The sequence below is a fragment of the Notothenia rossii genome, assembly GCF_949606895.1.
Source record: "Notothenia rossii genome assembly, chromosome: 4".
NCBI lineage: Eukaryota > Metazoa > Chordata > Actinopteri > Perciformes > Nototheniidae > Notothenia > Notothenia rossii.
The window spans coordinates 25,004,281-25,025,219 of NC_136902.1; the positions used below are offsets into that span (position 1 = coordinate 25,004,281).

The 20,939-nt window shown below is 40.4% G+C and overlaps 1 protein-coding gene across 8 annotated transcripts in view; it reads left to right on the forward strand.

The window, feature by feature from the left end:
* The window catches only part of tp73 (tumor protein p73), a 30,018-nt gene extending 11,793 nt beyond the window's left edge, over positions 1-18,225 (forward strand). For 7 of the 8 annotated variants that reach the window (XM_079673528.1, XM_079673534.1, XM_079673531.1 and 4 more), the window contains exons 4-14: positions 1,945-2,193; positions 9,025-9,211; positions 9,439-9,554; positions 10,054-10,163; positions 10,613-10,755; positions 10,894-10,982; positions 11,098-11,225; positions 11,525-11,679; positions 11,789-11,921; positions 13,331-13,424; positions 15,576-18,225. In XM_079673528.1, coding sequence (XP_079529654.1) covers positions 1,945-2,193; positions 9,025-9,211; positions 9,439-9,554; positions 10,054-10,163; positions 10,613-10,755; positions 10,894-10,982; positions 11,098-11,225; positions 11,525-11,679; positions 11,789-11,921; positions 13,331-13,424; positions 15,576-15,977 — 1,806 coding nt within the window. In that variant the 3' untranslated portion in view covers positions 15,978-18,225. Of the gene's footprint in view, positions 1-830; positions 1,025-1,944; positions 2,194-9,024; positions 9,212-9,438; positions 9,555-10,053; positions 10,164-10,612; positions 10,756-10,893; positions 10,983-11,097; positions 11,226-11,524; positions 11,680-11,788; positions 11,922-13,330; positions 13,425-15,575 lie in introns of those variants that run through there. The other variant, XM_079673535.1, reaches the window with a different exon arrangement.
* Positions 18,226-20,939: the final 2,714 nt, after the last annotated feature.

Consider the following 20,939-nt stretch of genomic DNA (forward strand, 5'->3'; position numbering starts at 1 on the left):
ACTAGGTGAAAGATCGTAATGTTTTTCAAACATCAAGCTGGCATTCCCATGATATCTGTCGTGCTCCCTTTACTCGGGGTGCAAAGAAAATACGAACAAAATAAATGTAATTATTTGATTAAGATCCTGTTTATGTTTTATTTCCTAGACAAAAAAATGATTGACTGGTCAAGGAGCTTTTTAGTTTAATGTGCAGGCAGAATCTCAAAACTATATTATTGTAGTCACTTTTGATAAAGTTTCAATTTTCAGCGTACAAATGAAAATATTAATATCTAAATACTCCCACGCCCAAAATCATTGTTGATTTGATAAATACAATTTCCTATAATTACAGCATTTGCTTGGTTGAATTTAGACAGTGACAAATTCTGGAGTACAAAAATATAACATATAAAGTTTAAAGAAACCAATTGTCCATCCAATTATTAATGATGAATTGAAAGCTTTCCAAAGTGTTGAAGAGAGTCTGTTTTAACAACATTCAGCCTTGACTGTTGATTTAATGCTTTATTGATAAACAATACTGGGTGGGGGGGTCTGACCCTTGAACTGTTATTTCATGTTTTTGTTCTCACTCTTTCTTCCTCTCTCCCTCTCTCTCTCTCTGTCAGACCAGACAGTGTTTACTTAGTGCAGGCCTTCACAAGGTGTTTGGAGCGTGTGTGTACATGTGCCCTAGCATTGCCGTCTATGTCCGGACTTGTCATAATTAGAATGTTGTTCCATTTTTTGGGTTCCCATCCGTCTTTCCCTCTCTCCTTCTACCCCCTCGTCTCAGTCTATCATTTCTCTCTCTCCACACCATTCCTCACCTTTCTCCCTGTCCTGGCTGTAGGAGTCTCTGCGTGTGTGTGTGTGTGTGTGTGTGTGTGTGTGGTGTGGTGTGTCCACTGATGCATGCCTCACTTGGACAGTCTGGCTTGGCTATGAGCCCGCACTCTTGTTGCTTTGCTGTGTTTGGACGTTTTTGACTGCAGAGTTGACTATTGAGAGTATTAAGATGTACTACGTGAAAAAGAAGGTAAAGGCTTTTTTCTTCTGCTCATAGGGTTATTGTGTGTGTTAACATGTGTCTATTTCAGTGTGGATAAATGTCAACAGTGTCTGTTATTGGATGCATGAGTACAGTTCAGGCTGCATTGATAAATATTGGGATTTCTTTGTATAATTCAATGATTTTAAACATTAAGTGTAGGTCAGGTTGTCTTTTTAATGGTGAATCAGCTGATGTTAATTGGTGGATAATGAACTCATGTTTGAAGAGAGTAATTGTTTGATGTGTATTATTATTATTATTATTATTATTATTATTAGAAGGGGGGCATAAGGACTTAAAGTAATTTAGTAGTTTTTTTTTGCTTTCTGACTTTTCTTTTCGGGAGAGGGCATCAAATCAATAACAATTGCAGCAGCCACAAAGTAGTTTTCTTCTAAGCTACAATAAAAGGGCCTCACAGTGTGCGTTAAGTGTGTCACCTCACACACGTTAGGGCAACCAATCTTTCCTTTTTTCAGACACAGTGGAGAGTATAAGAGGGGAATGGCTGACAATTAGGCAGATTACGCCTGTGTTTTACAACTTGTCTCGTATAGCCCCAAGGAGGCTTCTGTGGAGACCTCACTGCAACCGCCGCTCACTTACACTCTCTCACATAATAATACACCAGTTTGTGTCTCTGCATATTTCATGATTTTATCTACAAATCAGTTGTTTTGCATGTATCACAGAAAAAGTGCTCGGGGTTCATCATGGACACTTGACAGTTACACATGCACCCGTCCCACACACACGCAGCATAAAACTACTTGTAATCTGACCTCCCTTTAAGTCTCCAAACCCTTGTCTCTCCGGCACCTCTACCTGTGCCCTCCCTCTGCCTCTCTGCTCCCTCCCTCCTTCTTTGCCTCCCTCATTCTCTTCCCTCTTCTTTTTCTCCCCAGTCCCAATACAACATGCTGAGCAGCAGCATGGAGAGCCTGGGGAGCCGTGCAACGTCCGCCAGCCCCTACAGCTCCGAGAACGCCTCCTCGTCCACCGTGCCCACTCCCTCACCCTACTCACAGCCCAACTCCACCTTTGAGGGCCTGTCCCCTGCCCCGACCATCCCCTCCAACACCGACTACCCCGGACTGCACAACTTCCAGGTGTCCTTCCAGCAGTCTAGCACCGCCAAGTCTGCCACATGGACCGTGAGTACACACACTTTATTGGCTTTGGCATGCAGTGTGTGTGTGTGTACATATTTTTTATATATTTTTTTTTCTTACTGGGTAACGACTGGACACACACATGAAAATGCACATTATTTCTCACACACTCACTCAAGCCTGCACAAGTGCAGGCGTGTTGTGTGCAAGAGAAAGTAGAGCATCATTCAGTGATTCATCGCTACCTCCACTCACCTCTCGTAGCCAAATCTGATGTGATGAATGCAGCAGGGAAAGTTCTGTACGAGGTCCAGAAATATTTATCCTTGGTCATCAATCTATTAAAAGCAAACAAAGTTTGACTTAGAAGTTTAAAAATAAAAACATTGTATTCTCTAGAACCATTTTATCCCATAAAGCATAACGTTAATTATAGTTTTAGTTACAGTCCTCAATGAAGAGTTTATGTATAATGAGTTTATGTCTAGAAATTGTCACCACAATATATCGTAATTGCAATGTATAATAAGAGGCTGGTACAGAATGTCAGTTATTCCCTGCTTGTAAGTATGTATCGACATATGGTGTTACTTTTGTTTATGAGCTACAGAAATTGTAAGAAAAATCTAAATGTCTACTGCTGCTCTACTACTCTTGCCACTAATACACAGTTGCAGTAGTCGAGTAGCTTTAACAGTAGGAGTACAATACTGAAAGGATACATTTTGCCATGTTATGGGGTACATAATAAACAATAATCAAAAATACCTGGGCAAGACGTCATCGAACAACTACCTAAATGGCGGTGAGGGACAGGTGAAATGGGAGCAGTGTAATTTGTCATGACCCGAGGAGAAGTCTCAAGCTGGAAAGGTGTCACCTCCGTCTGTCACGCAGTTGACCTCCCTGAAACAAGAGAACCAAGAGACAAGTGTGTGTGTGTGTGTGTGTGTGTGTGTGTGTGTGTGTGTGTGTGTGTGTGTGTGTGTGTGTGTGTGTGTGTGTGTGTGTGTGTGTGTGTGTGTGTGTGTGTGTGTGTGTGTGTGTGTGTGTGTGTGTGTGTGTGTGTGTGTGTGTGTGTGTGTGTGTGTGTGTGTGTGTGTGTGTGTGTGTGTGTGTTCAAATGAGGGGCTCCTCCGCAGCTCTGTTTGCTGGAAGTAACCATGCGTGCTTGGCTCTTCTACTCAGTCCCTCAGTGATGTAAGAAGATCCCCCTCTGGACATTAGTGCGGTGGTCTTTGACCTGCTGCTTTTCTTTGTCTGTCTCTTTCTTCCTCTGGTCTTAACACACACTCATGGCTGTCACCTCTGGTGCCTTAAGTTTCGTCCTTCCCTCCTAAAATATGTCTATCATCCCCTTTCCCTCGCTTTCATTCTCTGATTCAGGTGTTTCTCACGGCCTCACTACAACGACAGAAACTGAGGAAAAGACAACAAGTATTAGTTTTACCTGAGAAATAACTGCAATGAAATCCTGAAATAAAGTCTCAACCTTAGTTAAACTTAATGAATTACGGTTCTGCCCCCTCAAATTATGTGTATCTGCCATCCCACTGGATTTCAGTTTAGAATAGTCCTACTAACTTAAGTGAGGAAAGCATGAGAATTCCCAAGGGTGCCTGCCAACAGATTATTTTATGCCACTCGGCAATCCAATCTAAACCTTTTTGCAACAAAATAAGCTCCCCTTAAGGACATTTGTTTACAAGGGTGTTTTTACACACCAAGAAGACCCTTTGCAACCACCTGCACTAACATATCTAGACAGTGTTTTTGCACCAGGCAACCATAGACATAGGACAACGTTTTAATCAGATGATGACGCAGGAGGAAAAGGATTGTGAGGAAACCAGTGATTATTCAGGTTCCTCTGCTGCCATTAAAACAGAGAGATTAGAGCAAGAAAGAGACCGGGGGATTGCTCATAGCTTTTATGGAGTTTACTGTAAAGCTTAGTTTATAGCCTGCATGTCTTATTATGAGATTCATGAGGAATCAGAAGATGTATTTAAGTGTTATTATGCAAAAGCTTCAGAACAAAAACCTTTTTTAATGTGTAAAACTGATTCAGTATGATCATGTGTGATCCTGTAGGATATGACCCTATTAATCGCCAAACAAGAAGCCTTGCAGATCTCAATACACTAAATGTAATACAGGCATTTAGTAGTTTGGTAATATTAAACGGAACAAAAAAGCCAAGAAAGCCAAGACTAGGCCAGGTTTGACATTATGTTGGCGGGTAATATTAAAAGTGTGAGTTGAAAAGAAAGGAGATTACGCACTAGCCTCTCGTAATGAATACTTGTGCACTTATGGGAGGGGATTTTCCAAAAAAGAAACGGGGGTGCATGAGGATTTGTGTCTTATGTGCATTTAAATCTGGGTGTGTCTATTTATGCAAAATGCATTGCAAGACCCAGGTTTGAACATGCTTGAAACAAAAGGATGGCTATGTGGACCAAACTGAGTAACCTTGTTTGAATGAAGGAGTTAACAGTCGCTGGGTTTCTTGCTGATTTCTTGTGGCCTCCGGCAATGGGGAATGCCGAATGCCATAGGGGCATATTGACTATAATCAGTCACCTAGCCGCCCCTTGTTCCCACCCCTCTGCCTCCCACTAAGAGCGGGTGGCATGCAGTGCTTTGGGAGATTACGAGAAATGTCTATTGCCTCAAGCATTTCTCGTTTAATCCCATCTTCTCAAGTTGTCAACTGATTGACTGACGTTGGGGTTTGTGGCTGCATACAACTGGCCAGTCCTCCATGGAGAGTAAAAAGAAGAGAAGTAAAGTAAAGAGAAAAGATCGGAATAGAAGATACAATTCCGTTTTTCCTCCAATCTATTATTATGATGATTCCACATACATTAAGCCATCCAAGCCCATGTTAAGTTAGTCTGGTAATCCTCCGGTCCCCCTCCTGTCTCAGCAAGACACTGTGCCTTACTGACAATAGCTCTGAGATTCTGCTGGTCTCTTGCCTCTTGAAGATGATTCCTTGGCTTGGACGCCAGCCTCATCGTTGCTGGAAATGAGATCTAACACCTCGGCCTTCTCAAATAATAAGACCTCTTTCCGTGCACTCAGACATCAGTTTGTGTGCGTGCGTGTACAGTATGTGTCAGGAGTGGGAGGGAGTGTGATGTGCGGGCTCGAGCATGCACTGCAAGGCGGCTTGTCAGAAGCTGCTCTTCCCAGCTATTAGCCTCTCTCCGTTAGGACACAAGTCTCAACACGTCTTGCATAATGCATCCTTCCCTTCCTTTCCCAATCATCTGTGGCCACAACTGAATTGGCCAACCTGCAGTGCATCAGATCTGGGAAAACTCACTCTGAACATTTCCACGCACATTTCTTTGCTCAAATGTATTCGATCAACACACAAGTAAATACATTAAGTTTGTGTGAGTCAGATCAATGTGTACAGCAAATGCAAGTTATTTTTAATAGTTATAAAAGTAGATCAAGGGCTTGAAGAAAACAGCGTTATTGATATATTTGATGAATGGTCAGGAAATGTTCTGGACTACTGTGTATGCCATCATGTCAAGAAAACTGTGCCAGTGCTTTAAATTCATCCTTTAGTATGTCTAATAGTCGGCATCATGAAGAGTTTACTGTGGATATTTTTTTTTTAATTACTAAATATTGTTTGCCGAAAGGTTTTAAATGACTCATCAATCACATAATGGTTAGAACTACAGGGTACCCGATGAGATAAGAGCTGCCTGTTTTCAAAGAATCAGCCTCTGTAAGTATAATTACAGACTGTATAGAAATCGAGCTTAGGCTGTGTGGATGTTCACATCTTGCTCAAAGTCAGCTCTCTGTGACTGTATGTGCCAACGTATTTCATATTTGGACAGTTAAGCGAATTTGCGGCGGGCAAGCCGTTGCTTGTAAATATGGATGACGGTCTGGCAATTATCACTCTGTTTGTAGGAGCCTGTCAGGACCTGCCTACACTGGTCCACCGCGAAAATGCGGGCCAGGGCTGGATGGCTAAATTAATAGATAGATCAATAGGATTTCATGGAAATTGAAACTTTATAGTAAGTGACCAGATCATTCTCTTAAAAGTCATCATCATATAACATTTTCAAGTGAATTGCAGGATGTGTTCTGGTCATTTGATGAAATCGGATTTATAGATGGGCTGCTGATGTATTTTATAGCTCAACAGATTTCAATTAAAATGGGTGGAACGTTAGACAATGAGCAAAGGTTTATGGTGTAGATTCAGGAAATATTAAGGATTTTCTAAGCATTTTTTTAACATTAACATTTCGTACTATTCAATCTTTTCCCTCTTCCTTTTGTAAATGTCCTCTTGTCACTAACCGTGAAGATATTTTCCAGATCATTGACAAAGCAAATAATCTCTTAAGCCTTTAATTACGCTTGTTTATTTTCCTTTGATCTTTTTCTCATTTCTCTCCATTCATTCACTTTCTATATGACCTGAAAGGAAGCCCAGGTTATTAATCACTCAGCATTTCTTGTCCAAACCACAGCATACACATCAGATACTGTAATTACATTTTTGCTGAAGTTCACTTCTGACAATGACCCATGGAGCTGAACTCGAAGATGTGTGTGTGCATGCCTATGCCTTGTCGGTGCATGTGCACACTTGTCTGTGTTGTGGACAAGTTGAGACATCTGAACCCCCGGAACAAAAAAGTAGTTTGAGTATTTCTTTCATGCTCTACTAATACTGGTCTCAATTGATCCCACAGCTTAGATAAAAAACTAAAAGGTTTTAATTTTTTAAAAGACGAAAGCTGTTTTTCAATCCAACAGGATTTTAGGGTGTAGGTGGAATTTCAAATCCCTATTGACCACATTTCAGAACAGTATGTAAGGTGGAAACCTTTTTAGTCGGAGCAATGGTTCGAGTATTTTTAAGTGACAGAGAACACCATCTTTTCCTTCACATTTGAACTTTTTGTCTTTGTAAATTACTAGTAAGAGAATCTCTGAGAAATTATTTATTCATGGTATGGACGTTCTGTTGAGACTTGTCGGGAAAAGCTAGGTGGGAAAAGGCAATGTTGTTCACAGTTATTTCCATTGCCCCCTCAGGGTTGGGCTGAAGGCTAAAGGTGTGTGTGTGTGTGTGGGGGGGGGGCTTAGTAATGGTGTCACAACAAGGAATCCAAACCAATCCATGCAGTTGTTGGTGTAGGAATTACTCTTTTCCCAGCCGTCATCGGGCCGTCTGGGAGATTCAAATCAGAGTCTGGATCATTAGTGGGAACTTCAAGAAGTTATTACATTTTCATTTTAGGAGTATTGAATGGTTTTTCATGCAATGTAAAGAACCTTAAATCCTGGAAACTCTTAATAGCAGTAGGGTACAGAAGTAACAAAGTCCAAGAGTCCAAAGTAAGTAAATTGTAACTTATATCCAAAATGATGGATGAGTGGGGAGAGACTCTGGAAATCAAAGGAAAGGAAAAAAAGAAATGTATTTTTTGAAAAGACAATTGAGGAGAGAATTATAGTGGACTTCTGGAGTGGTAGAGCAGCAACTTGGACACTAACAACATGGACGGTTGATATATGCTTCCAAGACTTTCTAAAATCACTGAGAATTAATGGTTAATGGTTGGCTAAGAGATTTGGTTAATGGAAACCAGGGTTTAAGTCAAAGGCTCAAACATACTCATCTAAAAAACTCCATGGACTATTCAACAAATAAAGATGATTTGATGATATGTTTTAGACAAAGTTTGGAGAACATGATGCTATGAATGGGATTCAAGGAATGCTATGAATGGGTCTATGAAAAAGGTAGGGTTTGACCATTCATTAGTGCGATTGCGTCACTCTCTCTGTACTCTACAATACTGTATTAGCCACATGCACTATTGTATAATGTATTCATACTCATAACAGGATAACAGTCTTTTTATATTTTTCTGAAAGCTCTGTTTGATTTCCAAAGGAAATATTTCTGAGGTGTCCTGATTGTGTTGGGACATGTTTAGGCTTCTCCATCACTTCTCCCGGTGTCTTTGGATGCATATTGCATTTACATACACACATGCGCGTATGCATGCATGCATGTGAAAATGCTTGTTCACTGAGGAATGGTTAAAGACTTGGCTCAGCATATTTCCCTCCACCAGTTGTAGCATCTCACATTGCTGCCAAAAAAACAGTCTGATAATAATCATTTATTCATTTTAAAGCCATATAATTACCTATACTACACAGACGATAATTTACCACAGATTTACCGTCCTTATGTATTTTCCCAATCCTTTTCCTTTCATGCTCTCTATTTCCTGAAATGACACAATTGGTTCTCTCCAGTTATAATTGTATGTGATAATTAAAGGATCCTGTGGTCGAAGGCAGCTGTTATTCTCACATTATTACCCAGCTCTTTATTTGTCCACCTAGTTATTTAAAATAACAAAACAATTATTTTATCAGTGTTGATTGAATTTAATCACATGTTATTTCAACATATTTCCCCTCCTGAGACAATATTCTTGCTATGATGTCACTGGTAGCAGAGATTAACCCTGCCACCTTTTTCATCTCGTTTGCTTCTTGACTGTTTATGAAAATGTGAAAAGACAACTCTCTTCTCTCTCTTTAACTTGCAGCGGGTTGCTCAGGAATTTGTTTGATAACTCAAGGAGAAAGAACAACTTCCTGCAGATAGGAAAAAAAATGTATTCGCATAACTGTTATAATAATTTTGTTGGACAAAGTATTAGAACACATCCCATGCAACTGATTGTATATTATCTCGGAATACCTAATGTCTCAGCTCTTTCATGTATCATTAAACACCATGTATCAAACCAGACCACTGACTCGAGCCTCTCTGGTCCTGTGTGTTCTCCCCCCCAGTACTCTCCCCTGCTGAAGAAGCTCTACTGTCAGATCGCCAAGACCTGTCCGATCCAAATCAAGCTGGCCTCCTCTCCTCCTCATGGCAGCATCCTCAGAGCCATGCCCGTCTACAAGAAGGCGGAGCACGTCACAGAAGTTGTCAAACGCTGCCCCAACCACGAACTAGGACGAGACTTCAATGATGGTATGACCGACAAATCTGGTCTTTTGATCCTTAACAGACCCCAATAGTATGCCCAATTATTTAGTTGTTGGGGGGGAAAATGATGTGTTAGGAAGTAAATAACTGTGAAATCATGCAGTATACATAATTTACCAAACATTGTATGTTGTGCAATCAGTCTTTTATGTGTGATGCTTGGACTAAGATTGACCAACTCCTCACCTCTTATTCCATCCTTGTCTCACCAGGTCAAGCTGCCCCGGCCAGTCACCTTATCCGAGTGGAGGGGAATAACCTCTCTCAGTATGTGGATGATCCTGTCACTGGCAGGCAGAGTGTATTCTTGCCGTATGAATCTCCACAGGTTGGTGCTCCATCATCTGCTGTGTATCAGAGACCCACAATGAATTGCATTAGGTACATTAGGGACAGAACTGATGGTCCACAGTAAACATAAAACATATATATGAGAAGGGATTTTGAGATATAGATTCTGCTAAAGTTTACATCTTAATATCTTGAAGATGTCTCTCATAGTTTTTACAATGAACCGGAATGATGTTATCCAAAAGTCACAATGGATCAGTCGACCTCATATCAAAGATCCCGTCAATTTCTGTGAGGAACTTAATAGGAAACACATCTATAAATAAAGAGGCCTGACAAGTCCAAACAAGTGCAAGAGTGAGAATTCATCACGTGTGTTGTTGCACCTGAGGAGATGATTGAAAGCATCATTGCCTCCCTCAGATCAAAGCGCTCTACAACATTGCCCTCTGGTGGTGGATGGCCATATTTACTGTAACTAAACCAACACAATTTAACATTCGTTTATTGGTGGGATCCACTGGGTTGTGTTTCAGGTGGGGACTGAGTTCACAACCATCCTCTACAACTTCATGTGCAACAGCAGCTGTGTGGGTGGCATGAACAGGAGACCCATCCTCATCATCATCACTTTGGAGACCAGGGAGTAAGTCCACAAGTCACAATTGCAAACAAGGTTCTTCTTTTTAATCAAACTAAAATGCCCTGCCCTTTGTAATGTGCTGTATTATGATTCTTTCTGGCACTGGTACTTTAATTTTAAATGGACATTTTGAATTTGCCATTTTTTTCTACAACAGTATACTGGCTACTGATAAAGGACACATCCCAAAGTGCCGGACATACTACAGAAGTAGCAGAAGTGCATAAAATCAGATGTGTAATATGTATACAACACATCTGACTGTATGCACTTCTATTATGTAATATTCAGTTCCATTTACCATGATGAACTTTTTAGCATATACATACAATTGTGTGAGGCTTTGCAGTGTTTTGATCAACCAAAATAAAACTAAACTGAAAACTAAAGACATGGAGTGTTAAATAACCTACATTTTCTAAGTATATTTTTAACCTCAATTCACTCTGCAGTGGTCAAGTGTTGGGCAGAAGGTCGTTTGAAGGACGGATATGTGCATGTCCCGGCCGAGACCGCAAAGCAGACGAGGATCACTTCAGGGAACAACAGGCCCTGAATGACAGTGTGGCCAAAAATGGCTGTCCCAACAAGCGCAGTAAGTTGAATTCTGTTTGGCTGTTGCCATACATTTAACAATAAACACTGACCAAAAACATCCAGGATGTATTTATCCTAAAAGAGATTGTGATTTTAATTTGTATCCTGAGCATAATTCTGTTTCTGTCCTTTACAGACTTCAAACAGAGTCCACCAAATATTCCCAGTCCAAATATTAACATGAGGAAGAGGCGCCATGGAGAAGAAGAAATTTACTATATTCCTGTAAGAGTCTATCACACTGATGCAACAACTACAAGACAATAAAATGGTATCAAACACTGAGAGCAAATGTAAAAGGATGTGTTCACAAGTCATTGTCATTATGTGTTGTGTGTAGGTCCGTGGTCGGGAGAACTTTGAGTTGCTGATGAAAATTAAAGACAGTTTGGAGCTGGTGGAGCTTGTGCCACAACCGCTGGTGGACTCCTACAGACAACAAACACAGCAGCAGCTTCTGCAGAGACCGTGAGTCACTCCAACACCTACGTATGCACAGGCACACAGACAGCAGCTGGAACACAGACTGTATGTTAAAAGTGTGACTGTAAAGATTAGATTTTCCCAAACACACACAATAAGGTACATAAAGAACACACAGTTTACTTGATAACCATTGCTTTTGCTGACGTCTATGAGTAGAAAAAGGAAGAGGTAAAAGTTTTAAATACTTTTTGACTTCCTTATTTCTTTATGTTTTTTTGCACTAAGTAACAAACAATATAGACATTTCTCTAACCTTAACCCAATTTTCATCCTTTCTCAAGGAGCCATATAGCATCCCCCTCCTCCTACTCTCCAATGTCCAACATGAACAAGCTTCATACCCACGGAGGCCTCAACAAACAGTCCTCAGTTAACCAGCTGGTGGGGCAGCAGCACCAGCAACACCCCTCTGCCCCCATATCCATAGCTCATATGGGTAGGTGTTTACTGCATGTCTGAATCAAATCACGTTCATTTAAACTCATTGCATGTTTAAAACCAATTCTGCTGCCTATTATTTCATTGATCACCCCTCTTTTTCACAGGTTCTAACATGCTCAACAGCCACCACATGCAGGGGAATGGTGATATGAATGGTGGCCACAACAGTCAGACTATAGTGTCTGCCTCCCACTGCAGCCCACCCCCTCCATATAACCCTGACCCCAGCCTCGTCAGGTACCTCACCCTCCAATGACACTATTTATTTATCCTCCTGTAAAGGGCCTGCTGACAATTAGATGCACTTGTTGGGTTAAGCATTAATGGGTGCCAAGTTGATGCCAAAACCGATAGTTTGTTTGGCATTGTTTACGCACATTTGGTCAAACTGTTTTTTGTAAAAGTTCCCAATGTGTTTAGATGGAACTGTGTTATCTAGTAAACAAGTCAAATTGGATTATGGCTGCTTTGTAGAAGCTTGCAAATACATCAGAAATCTCCTCACTCTAATCCATGGCTGGTGCCATAATGAAGGTCCACTTAAGAATTGGCTGCATGGAAATAATGTATTTACATACACACAAAATGGAGGACGTTATTTAAATGTTATGGTCGAAGATTCATTCAGTAATGTGTTAAGTAAAAGTGAAGTGTGTAATGGTATGTTTGTTACCACAGTTTAGCCACTAAATGGTTCTGGGTCTGCAGAAGAATGAAATATGACCAAATGTATCTTTGTTAGCTGCCGAAAAGTAATTTGCAAAACAGTTGATATTCTTGTCCAAGCTAGTTAGAAATGTAATGAGCTCCTATCCAAAAACAGCACATTATTCATGTCTGTTTATGCTGCTCATACAGCTAAGCAGCTCAAGAGTTGTAGACCTCCACTATGGCTGCCAGAGGGTTTGATATGTCACCCAAAAACCCCAAATGGGTATCATACACTTATATAGATGTTATACACAATCTTAAGTCGTTCTCACTGTCATTATGTATAGTCATCCTATGCAATGCACTACAGCACATTTTCTTTAAAAGAGATGTTCATTGTTGATGTTCTGTTTGATTGAAAACAGTTTTTTTCCATATATTTCTAAGATAACTTGTCAATGCAGTTGTTTCAATACTTAGACTTTGCTTTTGCAATTGTTACATTTTTTCTTTTTCCACTTTTTGGGTTTCTAGATTGTTGTGTCTTTTTGTACAGTTAAATTGTACAGTTAGCTTCTTTTTCAATTACACTGTATGTTGCCAAAACGTTAACATTTCATGTATTTATAATAAAGGTTCTTCATCAAAGCAAGAATGGCCTTATGAATCATTAATATAAATGCATGTGTTTTTGTTTTACTTCCACTGCATCTGTCAAGATGTAAACTTTCTGTACACTTGAGCCTCAATCTATGACCTAGATCTTACACTCAGTTACAAACTTAATTAGATAATAAAGAAATATAATAAGTTACTTTTCTCTAAAATTGTGTCTAAAATAAATACTGACCCTAACATTTTAGTAAGGATATTATGTATTCTTCTCAAGTATAAATACACCTTTCATCAGTGTTAAGCAAGTGGATTTTAAAGTCATACTTTTGAAGCTGTGGTCCAATGGCAGTCTAAGCAGCCCTGCTTTTCTCCTCTTACAGTTTTCTAACCAGTCTGGGCTGTCAGAACTTCATTGAGTACTTCACCTCCCAAGGCCTCCAGTCTATCTACCACCTCCAGACACTCACCATGGAGGTAACCTCTTCGTTCCTGCACACACAATCTCACAGTGAATTATAACAATGACAAATTGCTCTTCAGAATAAGGGTGAAACTAGATACCTGTAGCAATGATAATTGTGATATTCAAATATTAAATATTTAAATCATGTTTATAATAAACCTATGATATTAAAGTGAATAATCCAGTGCTTCTTAAATAATTTGTTGCGTTTCCTGTTGTCTCCGTCCCCCAATTCATTTGCCAGAAAAGAGTAAACATTCCAATCAAAACGTAGTTAATTTAAGTGAAGTTGAGTTTTTGATTGATAGCATTTCTATTTTTTTAATGTTCAAAATGTTGGTAGATATTGCGATCTATCTTTATTGTTAAAGAGAAACTTCCAGGTTAAAGATACCTGTGAATAAATGTGTAGGAAAATGATGAAGACACTAGATTTTCAAAAAAATATACAAAAATATACACTACAGTGACATCTGGCGTCGTTTTGGTAAGAAATGTTCACTTCCGCATAAAAAACCCTCGGCACGTGACCTCCCGCTTGTGACGTAACACGGGGGACACAAGGGGGAGAGCGGCCGGTGTAACGTATTAATAAACATGGATCCCAATGCTAGTTTCGACACAGAAGACACAGAAGAAGTTGAACATGAATATTCGAATGCATATGACGGACCACAACCTTAGAATTATGAGCCTGCTAGGCGTCCAAGAGACCAGGAGTAGCCAAGGATTAGAAGAAATAACGGCCATCGGAGAGAAATTGAGCTGTGGTGTGAGGAGAACCAGTGGAGAACTGGGCAGCTATCTTGGTGAGTGACCGGCGTTAGCTACAGAATGTTAGCTAACGTCACATCACAACATTGTAAAGTTAGCTATCATATATCAGGCTATAACTAAAGTAACATTGATAATATAGTAACGTTACTGGCAGGACTGTTGATACTGATCCATAACAGAAACTAATGCGCAAGTATCAGCCGTATCTCGCGTTACCTAATGCAACTCAACGGTGCTGTGTACCGGAGGAGATACGGCTGATATTTGATGATCTGGCGGAGAAAGGTTGTGGAGCCTCCGTTGATATGCCGTTGTAAATGGCTTGATGGAAAGCAGGTGTGTAGTCGGGGAGGGTGCACAGCTGATTGCAGCAGGTGAGTGGAGGTTAAGCCGGGAGCCAGGAGTGACAGCCACCACGTCCACACAAACAACACAGACAGGGGGAAACAAACAAACACAAAGGAGACGGCTGGAGCAGTACAGCCACCACAGCGTTACCTAATGCAATGTCTTACGGTGCCGTGTACCGAAGTGGGGGGGGGAGAGAGAAGTAATACGGTTTCCTGATAAAGCTGTGGAGAGTATGTGCTGCAGGGAGGTGGATGCACAACGCACCCAGGGACGAACGCTAGCTCCGGTCCTTTTTACTGTGGACTCGATGTCCTGACAGGCTGGTATTTTTGCAACCTGCACAAACACAATACTGCACCATGATTACAAATGGTGAAATACAATGTAAAACTACCGAAAAATACCAGCTCCTTAAAACACAACCGCTCTACTCAACGCAACTCTACTATACCCGCGGTCAGAGAGCGGAGATGTGTCCCCTGTGTGATGTAATATGACGCGTTTGACGTATGACCTTAAAAAAAAGCCGTTTTTAAGAGCAGAGCTCAAAATTGCTCCTTTCCCTCTGAATTCCTGCCCTTATGTCTCGTAAAACATATCAAATCCTGCATTCACTTTTTTAATTGTAATTTTCAAGCGAGTTTAAGCATAAATGTAGAAAAAATAAAAACCTGCAAGATGCTCTTTAATGATTTGGCCTACAGTATCAACAATCTGATAATGTGACAGCCCTAGTTCATAGAAAGAAAAAAAATAGAAGAAAATTGTTTTGCAGCAAAACACCGTTGTAAGAAGAGAGCAAACAATTGCTCCCATAGAAAGCTTTTGCAAAGCATTGAAGTATTTTTGCCCAAGGTACCCGGTGGAGTATTTAGGACCCCTAGTGGTGATGTAGAGTATTGTTATAAGCAGCCTCCCATTTTCAAGGAAACAGACGATGCACATGAACTCCTATTTTCCTTCCTTGTTCAGAGTTTTCTCCTACATTCTCATACATTCTCACACTCCAATGTCTAACTTTTTGCCATCAACAGGATTTAGCTGCACTGAAAATACCGGAGCAATTCCGCCTTGCAATCTGGCGAGGTCTGCAGGACATGAAACAAGTTGCTCCCCTCCAACTGCCTGCCTCCACTCATCACCATGACTATCATGGCCAGCAGCTCCTTCGCTCCAGCAGCAACATGACTGCCTCTGCCATGGCCGCCATTGGGTCTGCCAGTGGGGAACTCCAACGTCAGCGCGTCATGGAGGCTGTGCACTTTCGTGTCCGCCACACCATCACCATCCCCAACCGGGCAGGTGTTATTGGGTCGTCAGGGATGGCAACGGGTGCTGATGAGTGGGCTGACTTTGGTTTTGATATGCCCGACTGCAAGCTGTCACGTAGCAAGCACTCCATCAAGGAGGAGTTCATGGATAGTGATGTTCATTGAGTCTGAACAAAGTCTTTGGACCGTTTCTCCAATACTTTTGTCAGCATCATCCTATTTAAAAAAATAATAATTAAACACATGTGGATTGGGTCTCTAAATGTTGTTTTAGGTGTTGATGTCATGTTTCAGTAGGGATGGGTATCGTTTGAAATGTATCGATTCCGGTTCTGCTTATCGATTCCGGTCCTTATCGATTCCCGGTTTCGATTCCAAAATTGTAAAAGAAAGAGGTCAAACGTTTAGATAACAAAAATATCTTTATTCTTTTAAGCTTTAACTGACATTTTCACAAATAAAAAATATACATGCAATACAAATATATTGCACAATAGCTGTGCTTTATTTTAACTGAGCTATGCCTGTGGCAAGCTATTAACAGGCATTACACTGTGCCTTGTCTTTTTCTGTTGAGCATCACTTTAGAGCCTTTACCGCGATCCATCTTTGTTGTTATGAAGTGACTGAGCTCGTGAACTGTCTACGGGAGGGCGGGGGAAGCATCGCTGCGGGGCAACTGTGGACCTCTATCGCCTGTCAGCGAAACTTACATGATGCTGTTTAAAAAAATTCAGGGTGGTGCCGGCCGTCAGCGTACCGAGCCAGCCGTATACGGCCCGCTGACGACCGGCCGTTCTGTGATTCTCCAGAACATACAGATGGCCAGTCAGCCCTTACCCTGTATTCCACCGGGTCACCGCGGCGCAGTGGAATACAGGGTCTACCGTGTTTAGGAGTCGTTAAGCAGAACCGAAATTGTGTATTTTGTATGGGTACCCGGCATTTTCTTATCGGTTCTCACCTGGAACCGAGTTTCGGTTCCCACCCTATGTTTCAGTCAGTGATATTGCAGAGAAGCAAGTTTGACTTTGATTGATGGACATTTGAGTCTGCTAATGCACTTGTCTTTTTTTAGTGCTTGAACAATTGTTCAACCCAGAAGAGTGAACACAAAAGGATGTCACAAATGAGGAATATACTTTTTGGGACTCTTTTAAGTGCATGCAGACATGTGTTGTATTTTTTTCTGCAAACCAAAATGTGTATTGGCTGAAGTGTGAAATAATACATGAAACATTTAGTTATTTTACAGCATCCACTTACATCAACAGCGAACATAAAATGTAACAAAATGACAATCGCACAAATGTCACAATAGACTTATAACCATTTCACAACTTGTGTTTGAATAGGCAACATTTGTTCTAAGCTGACTTATTTATTGCTTTGTCAGTTTCCTCTCATCTGTACAAATGTATATATTGTATCTTGTAAATGTTTGAGTCAGTAGATGTGGTTGAAAAGGGGTATTTTAATTCAGAATGGTGTATTTCTTGTTTGTTAAATCTGGTTTTAAAAGAAATCTCACATCTATGGGAACACAGTCATGTATATTTGTAATGACTATAGAAATGTGATATTCAGCATACCCTTCTCATTTCATTGTTTGAAATTGTTGAATGAGCTTTAGTATTAATAGTGTGTAATCAGTCGACATATACTATGATAAGTTACACATTTAATCCATTACCTTTTTTATTAAGTCATAGGAAGACTGTAATCCTTGTAAAGAAAGACATTTCAAAACAGTTGAGAAAAAAAACAGTATTATATATGTTATTAACAGGGATTTAATCAGAATTGTGAATAATAAATTGGGAATAGCATCCCTGTTTGCCACAACACTAGACAAGACTGTAGCATTTTTGTCTTTCTGTGTATTTGAAAAACCTTGCAGGGCAAGGTCCTTGTATAATAATTATAGCTAGTTGTGTACGTACTTATGTGTATCTTCATGGCACTTGTTTGTGGATATTTAATAGCAACATTCCAGGAGATATAAATCAATATATGGTTTTATTTTTAGATTGCTATCAAGCACGATTAGCCATGGTGCAATTATATTTGTGTCAAATGTGTTTGTGTAATACTTGACATTGTACCATGATAATATTTTTTATCTGATTTGTATACTTTAATCCACTAATTACCAACTGGTCGAAAAGAGCACTTTAATGCTTTAAAAGTAAAACAATTTAGGATTATGTGTGCTTATGATCAGTATTATGAATTACCACATTGTACATAAAAGTAGTGATTGTTTTTATATACCTAGTAGTTTTTCGTTATCAGTTTTGTAACAATTATTGAGATATGTACCTGTTGCTGTTCATCAATGCCCATTTGTTTTTGAAGTTGTTCAATGTTTCTTTTTTTTAATAATGGATATTAAAATATTTGCCTTTTATAATGTGTCTTTTTCAAAGTCAAAATGTTTTGATCAATTACCCTGAGTTTTATTTAAAAGTACACAAATGTTAAGGGTATTTTCTAAATCTAGGCAGTGTTTTACGCGACATGTATCAAAACAAATGTATTTATATTACAGTATACACTTTGACTTCTGTTCGTTTATGAGTTAGGGCTAGCCTCATTCCCCTCTATTTCAGCCTGTAACTAAAGTGCTCATTCTGGGTCAGTAGCTCCAAACATTCAAACTTCAACATAAGGCATGTTATGAGTTAAGATTAAGATATAAGGTTGAGGGAATATGATACAACCTTGAGAAAAAAATACTCCGGTCACTACCGAAACACTATGTTTTGTAAAAAATTAAGTATAGGCCTATTGAGTTATCAACTAAAATTATATGATACTGGTTGGTTTAATGTATGTTCAATTTCAACAATCAACTCTGGAATCAATATGATCAGTATTATGCATTTCTCAAAGAAAGTTTGCATTATGATTTTTATGAATTGTATAAATTGAACTTTTCAATTTGATTAAACATTTTATTGCATTGATTTAATTGTGAAAACCCTCAATAAATATTTGTTAAAATACTATTTAGAGAAGGGAAGGTAAAACAATCTTAACAGGTTCATATAATACTTTTTTACTAGTGTATTTACTATGTTTCGGTAGTGACCATTTTTGGTACAGGAAGAACATTCCAATACAGTCTGAAAATACGGTATAAAAATGTACGGTTCTTTTACTAGATATGTGTAATTTAGATATGTTACAAAATATATGGGCAAAGTTTTGGGGAAAAAACATACAACATTTCCAAACTGTTCCAACCTGACTTCGCACCAAGAGTGCCACATGCCCCTTTCACACCAACGCGTTTTCAGCTCCGACTCGGAGCTGGAGCCTGAAAAGTACAGTTTTTTCCTGTTCACACCGCAGCGGCGCCGCCTCTTAGCTCCGGAATCCGGTTCACTTCCAGCTCCAAAAAATGTCGGTCTAGAGGCAAGAGCTTCGGAGCTAAGAGGCGGCGTCGCTTACATCGAGGCGTGCAGGAAACTAAACCCACCTCCCCTGAACATGGGTCGACTGAAGAGTCTCGTCATGCCTGCCTACAAGCAGTAGTGCTGAGCAAAGTGACTAGAAGGCAACCACACATTTATAAAAAGAAACACACTTCATAAAGTCAGGCAACACTAACCAGGCTTCGTGTGATTCTGTTTATTTGCACCTTACTGTGACCATCCGTTCCCTGTTATTGATCATTGTGGAGAGCAGGCAGACGTTTTGTTTTGTATTATAGCAGCTATCGGATGGAATCAATACATGGGCTGCACAGGTTGTCGTGTCCGACTATCAGAAGTAGAATCATAATGAAAAATACGCCGGTAAAATGTGCCTGTAGAAAACGGCTTATGCCACAGTAGGATAGCATTACCAAGTAGTCAGTTTACCTTCGGTTGCTATGCTAACATCACTCATTTTATAGCAGAGACACTTTAATAACAGCATTGTGATGCCAAACAGCGTCAATTCAGACTGACACACATACTTAAGGGAAATTGGGGATATGTATCAGCTGCTTGTGTGACAGTCACACAGCATTCTTTAGAGAGGCCGCTCTAAAGTATTAGCTAACCTGGAGCTAACAGGAGAATAAACTCCCGTGGAAGAGCAGCCACCACTGCAGCGGTCGGTCACGTTGTAATAACAATAACTCATCTCTCTCTCGTTTTATTTTTGAGCTTTGCTAATAGCCACTGTGTAAACTGTCCTACTTGGGTTGCCGTCCGGAGTTGTCCAATATGGCGGACCATCTCACACATGCGCACTGCTGATCGGGCAGAGCTACAGATCGGGTAGTGACTTTGGCCCTTTCTCAATCTCGAGGATACTGGCTTCCAAGCTAATATTTCAAGGATACTACGTCATCGAGTGCCGCCGAAGGACTGTTCCAATCTCCAGCATACTTGGAATTCCACCGAGGCCGCGTCCTTGGTTTGGGGGTAATTTAGAGGCTGCACATGGGTAGACTTCGCATCCTTAAAATCCCCACAATGCTTTGGGCACGGACCAATTTCCCCAAATCTGTGGGGGGAAATGTAAGGCGGGGCCTCTCATATGACGCACACCTGCACACTTGCTAGCCTGTTCCACTCTTCATTTTCCGAATGCCAGGAAGGATTCATGCCTAGCTTCTGAAGGAAGTGACTCGGAAGACAAGCATCCTCGCGATTGAAAAAACGTCCGTTTCTCAATCGTGAGGATGCTGGCTTGGTAGTCGCGTACTTCCAAGTCACTTCCCTCAGAAACGAAGCCAGTGTGCTTCCAAGCCACGGCTTCGGAAAACGAAGAAGAATGGAACAGACCAGAGCCCTAGAGAGATAAGAGTTACGACACTCTTTGATGTCGCCGCCAGCCGGCCACGTGGTTTATGTAAGCCGGAATAGTTCCAAACGCATTTCCGTGGCAATGCTTCTCTATGGCAAAAACAACACGAACATGGTCAAAATAGTCATAGATTAAACCAACGCTGTTATTTTGTAAAGATTGCTTTCATATTTACATGATGTGGTTACACTTTGTACGGATTGGCACTATTTCCAAGTTTCGTTATTTAACGATATTTTGAGGGGAAAGTGTGGTAGCACAAGCAGGCTATGTTGATGTCACTGCCAGGGCAGTCACGTCCGTAGTATAGTTGCGTTGCGC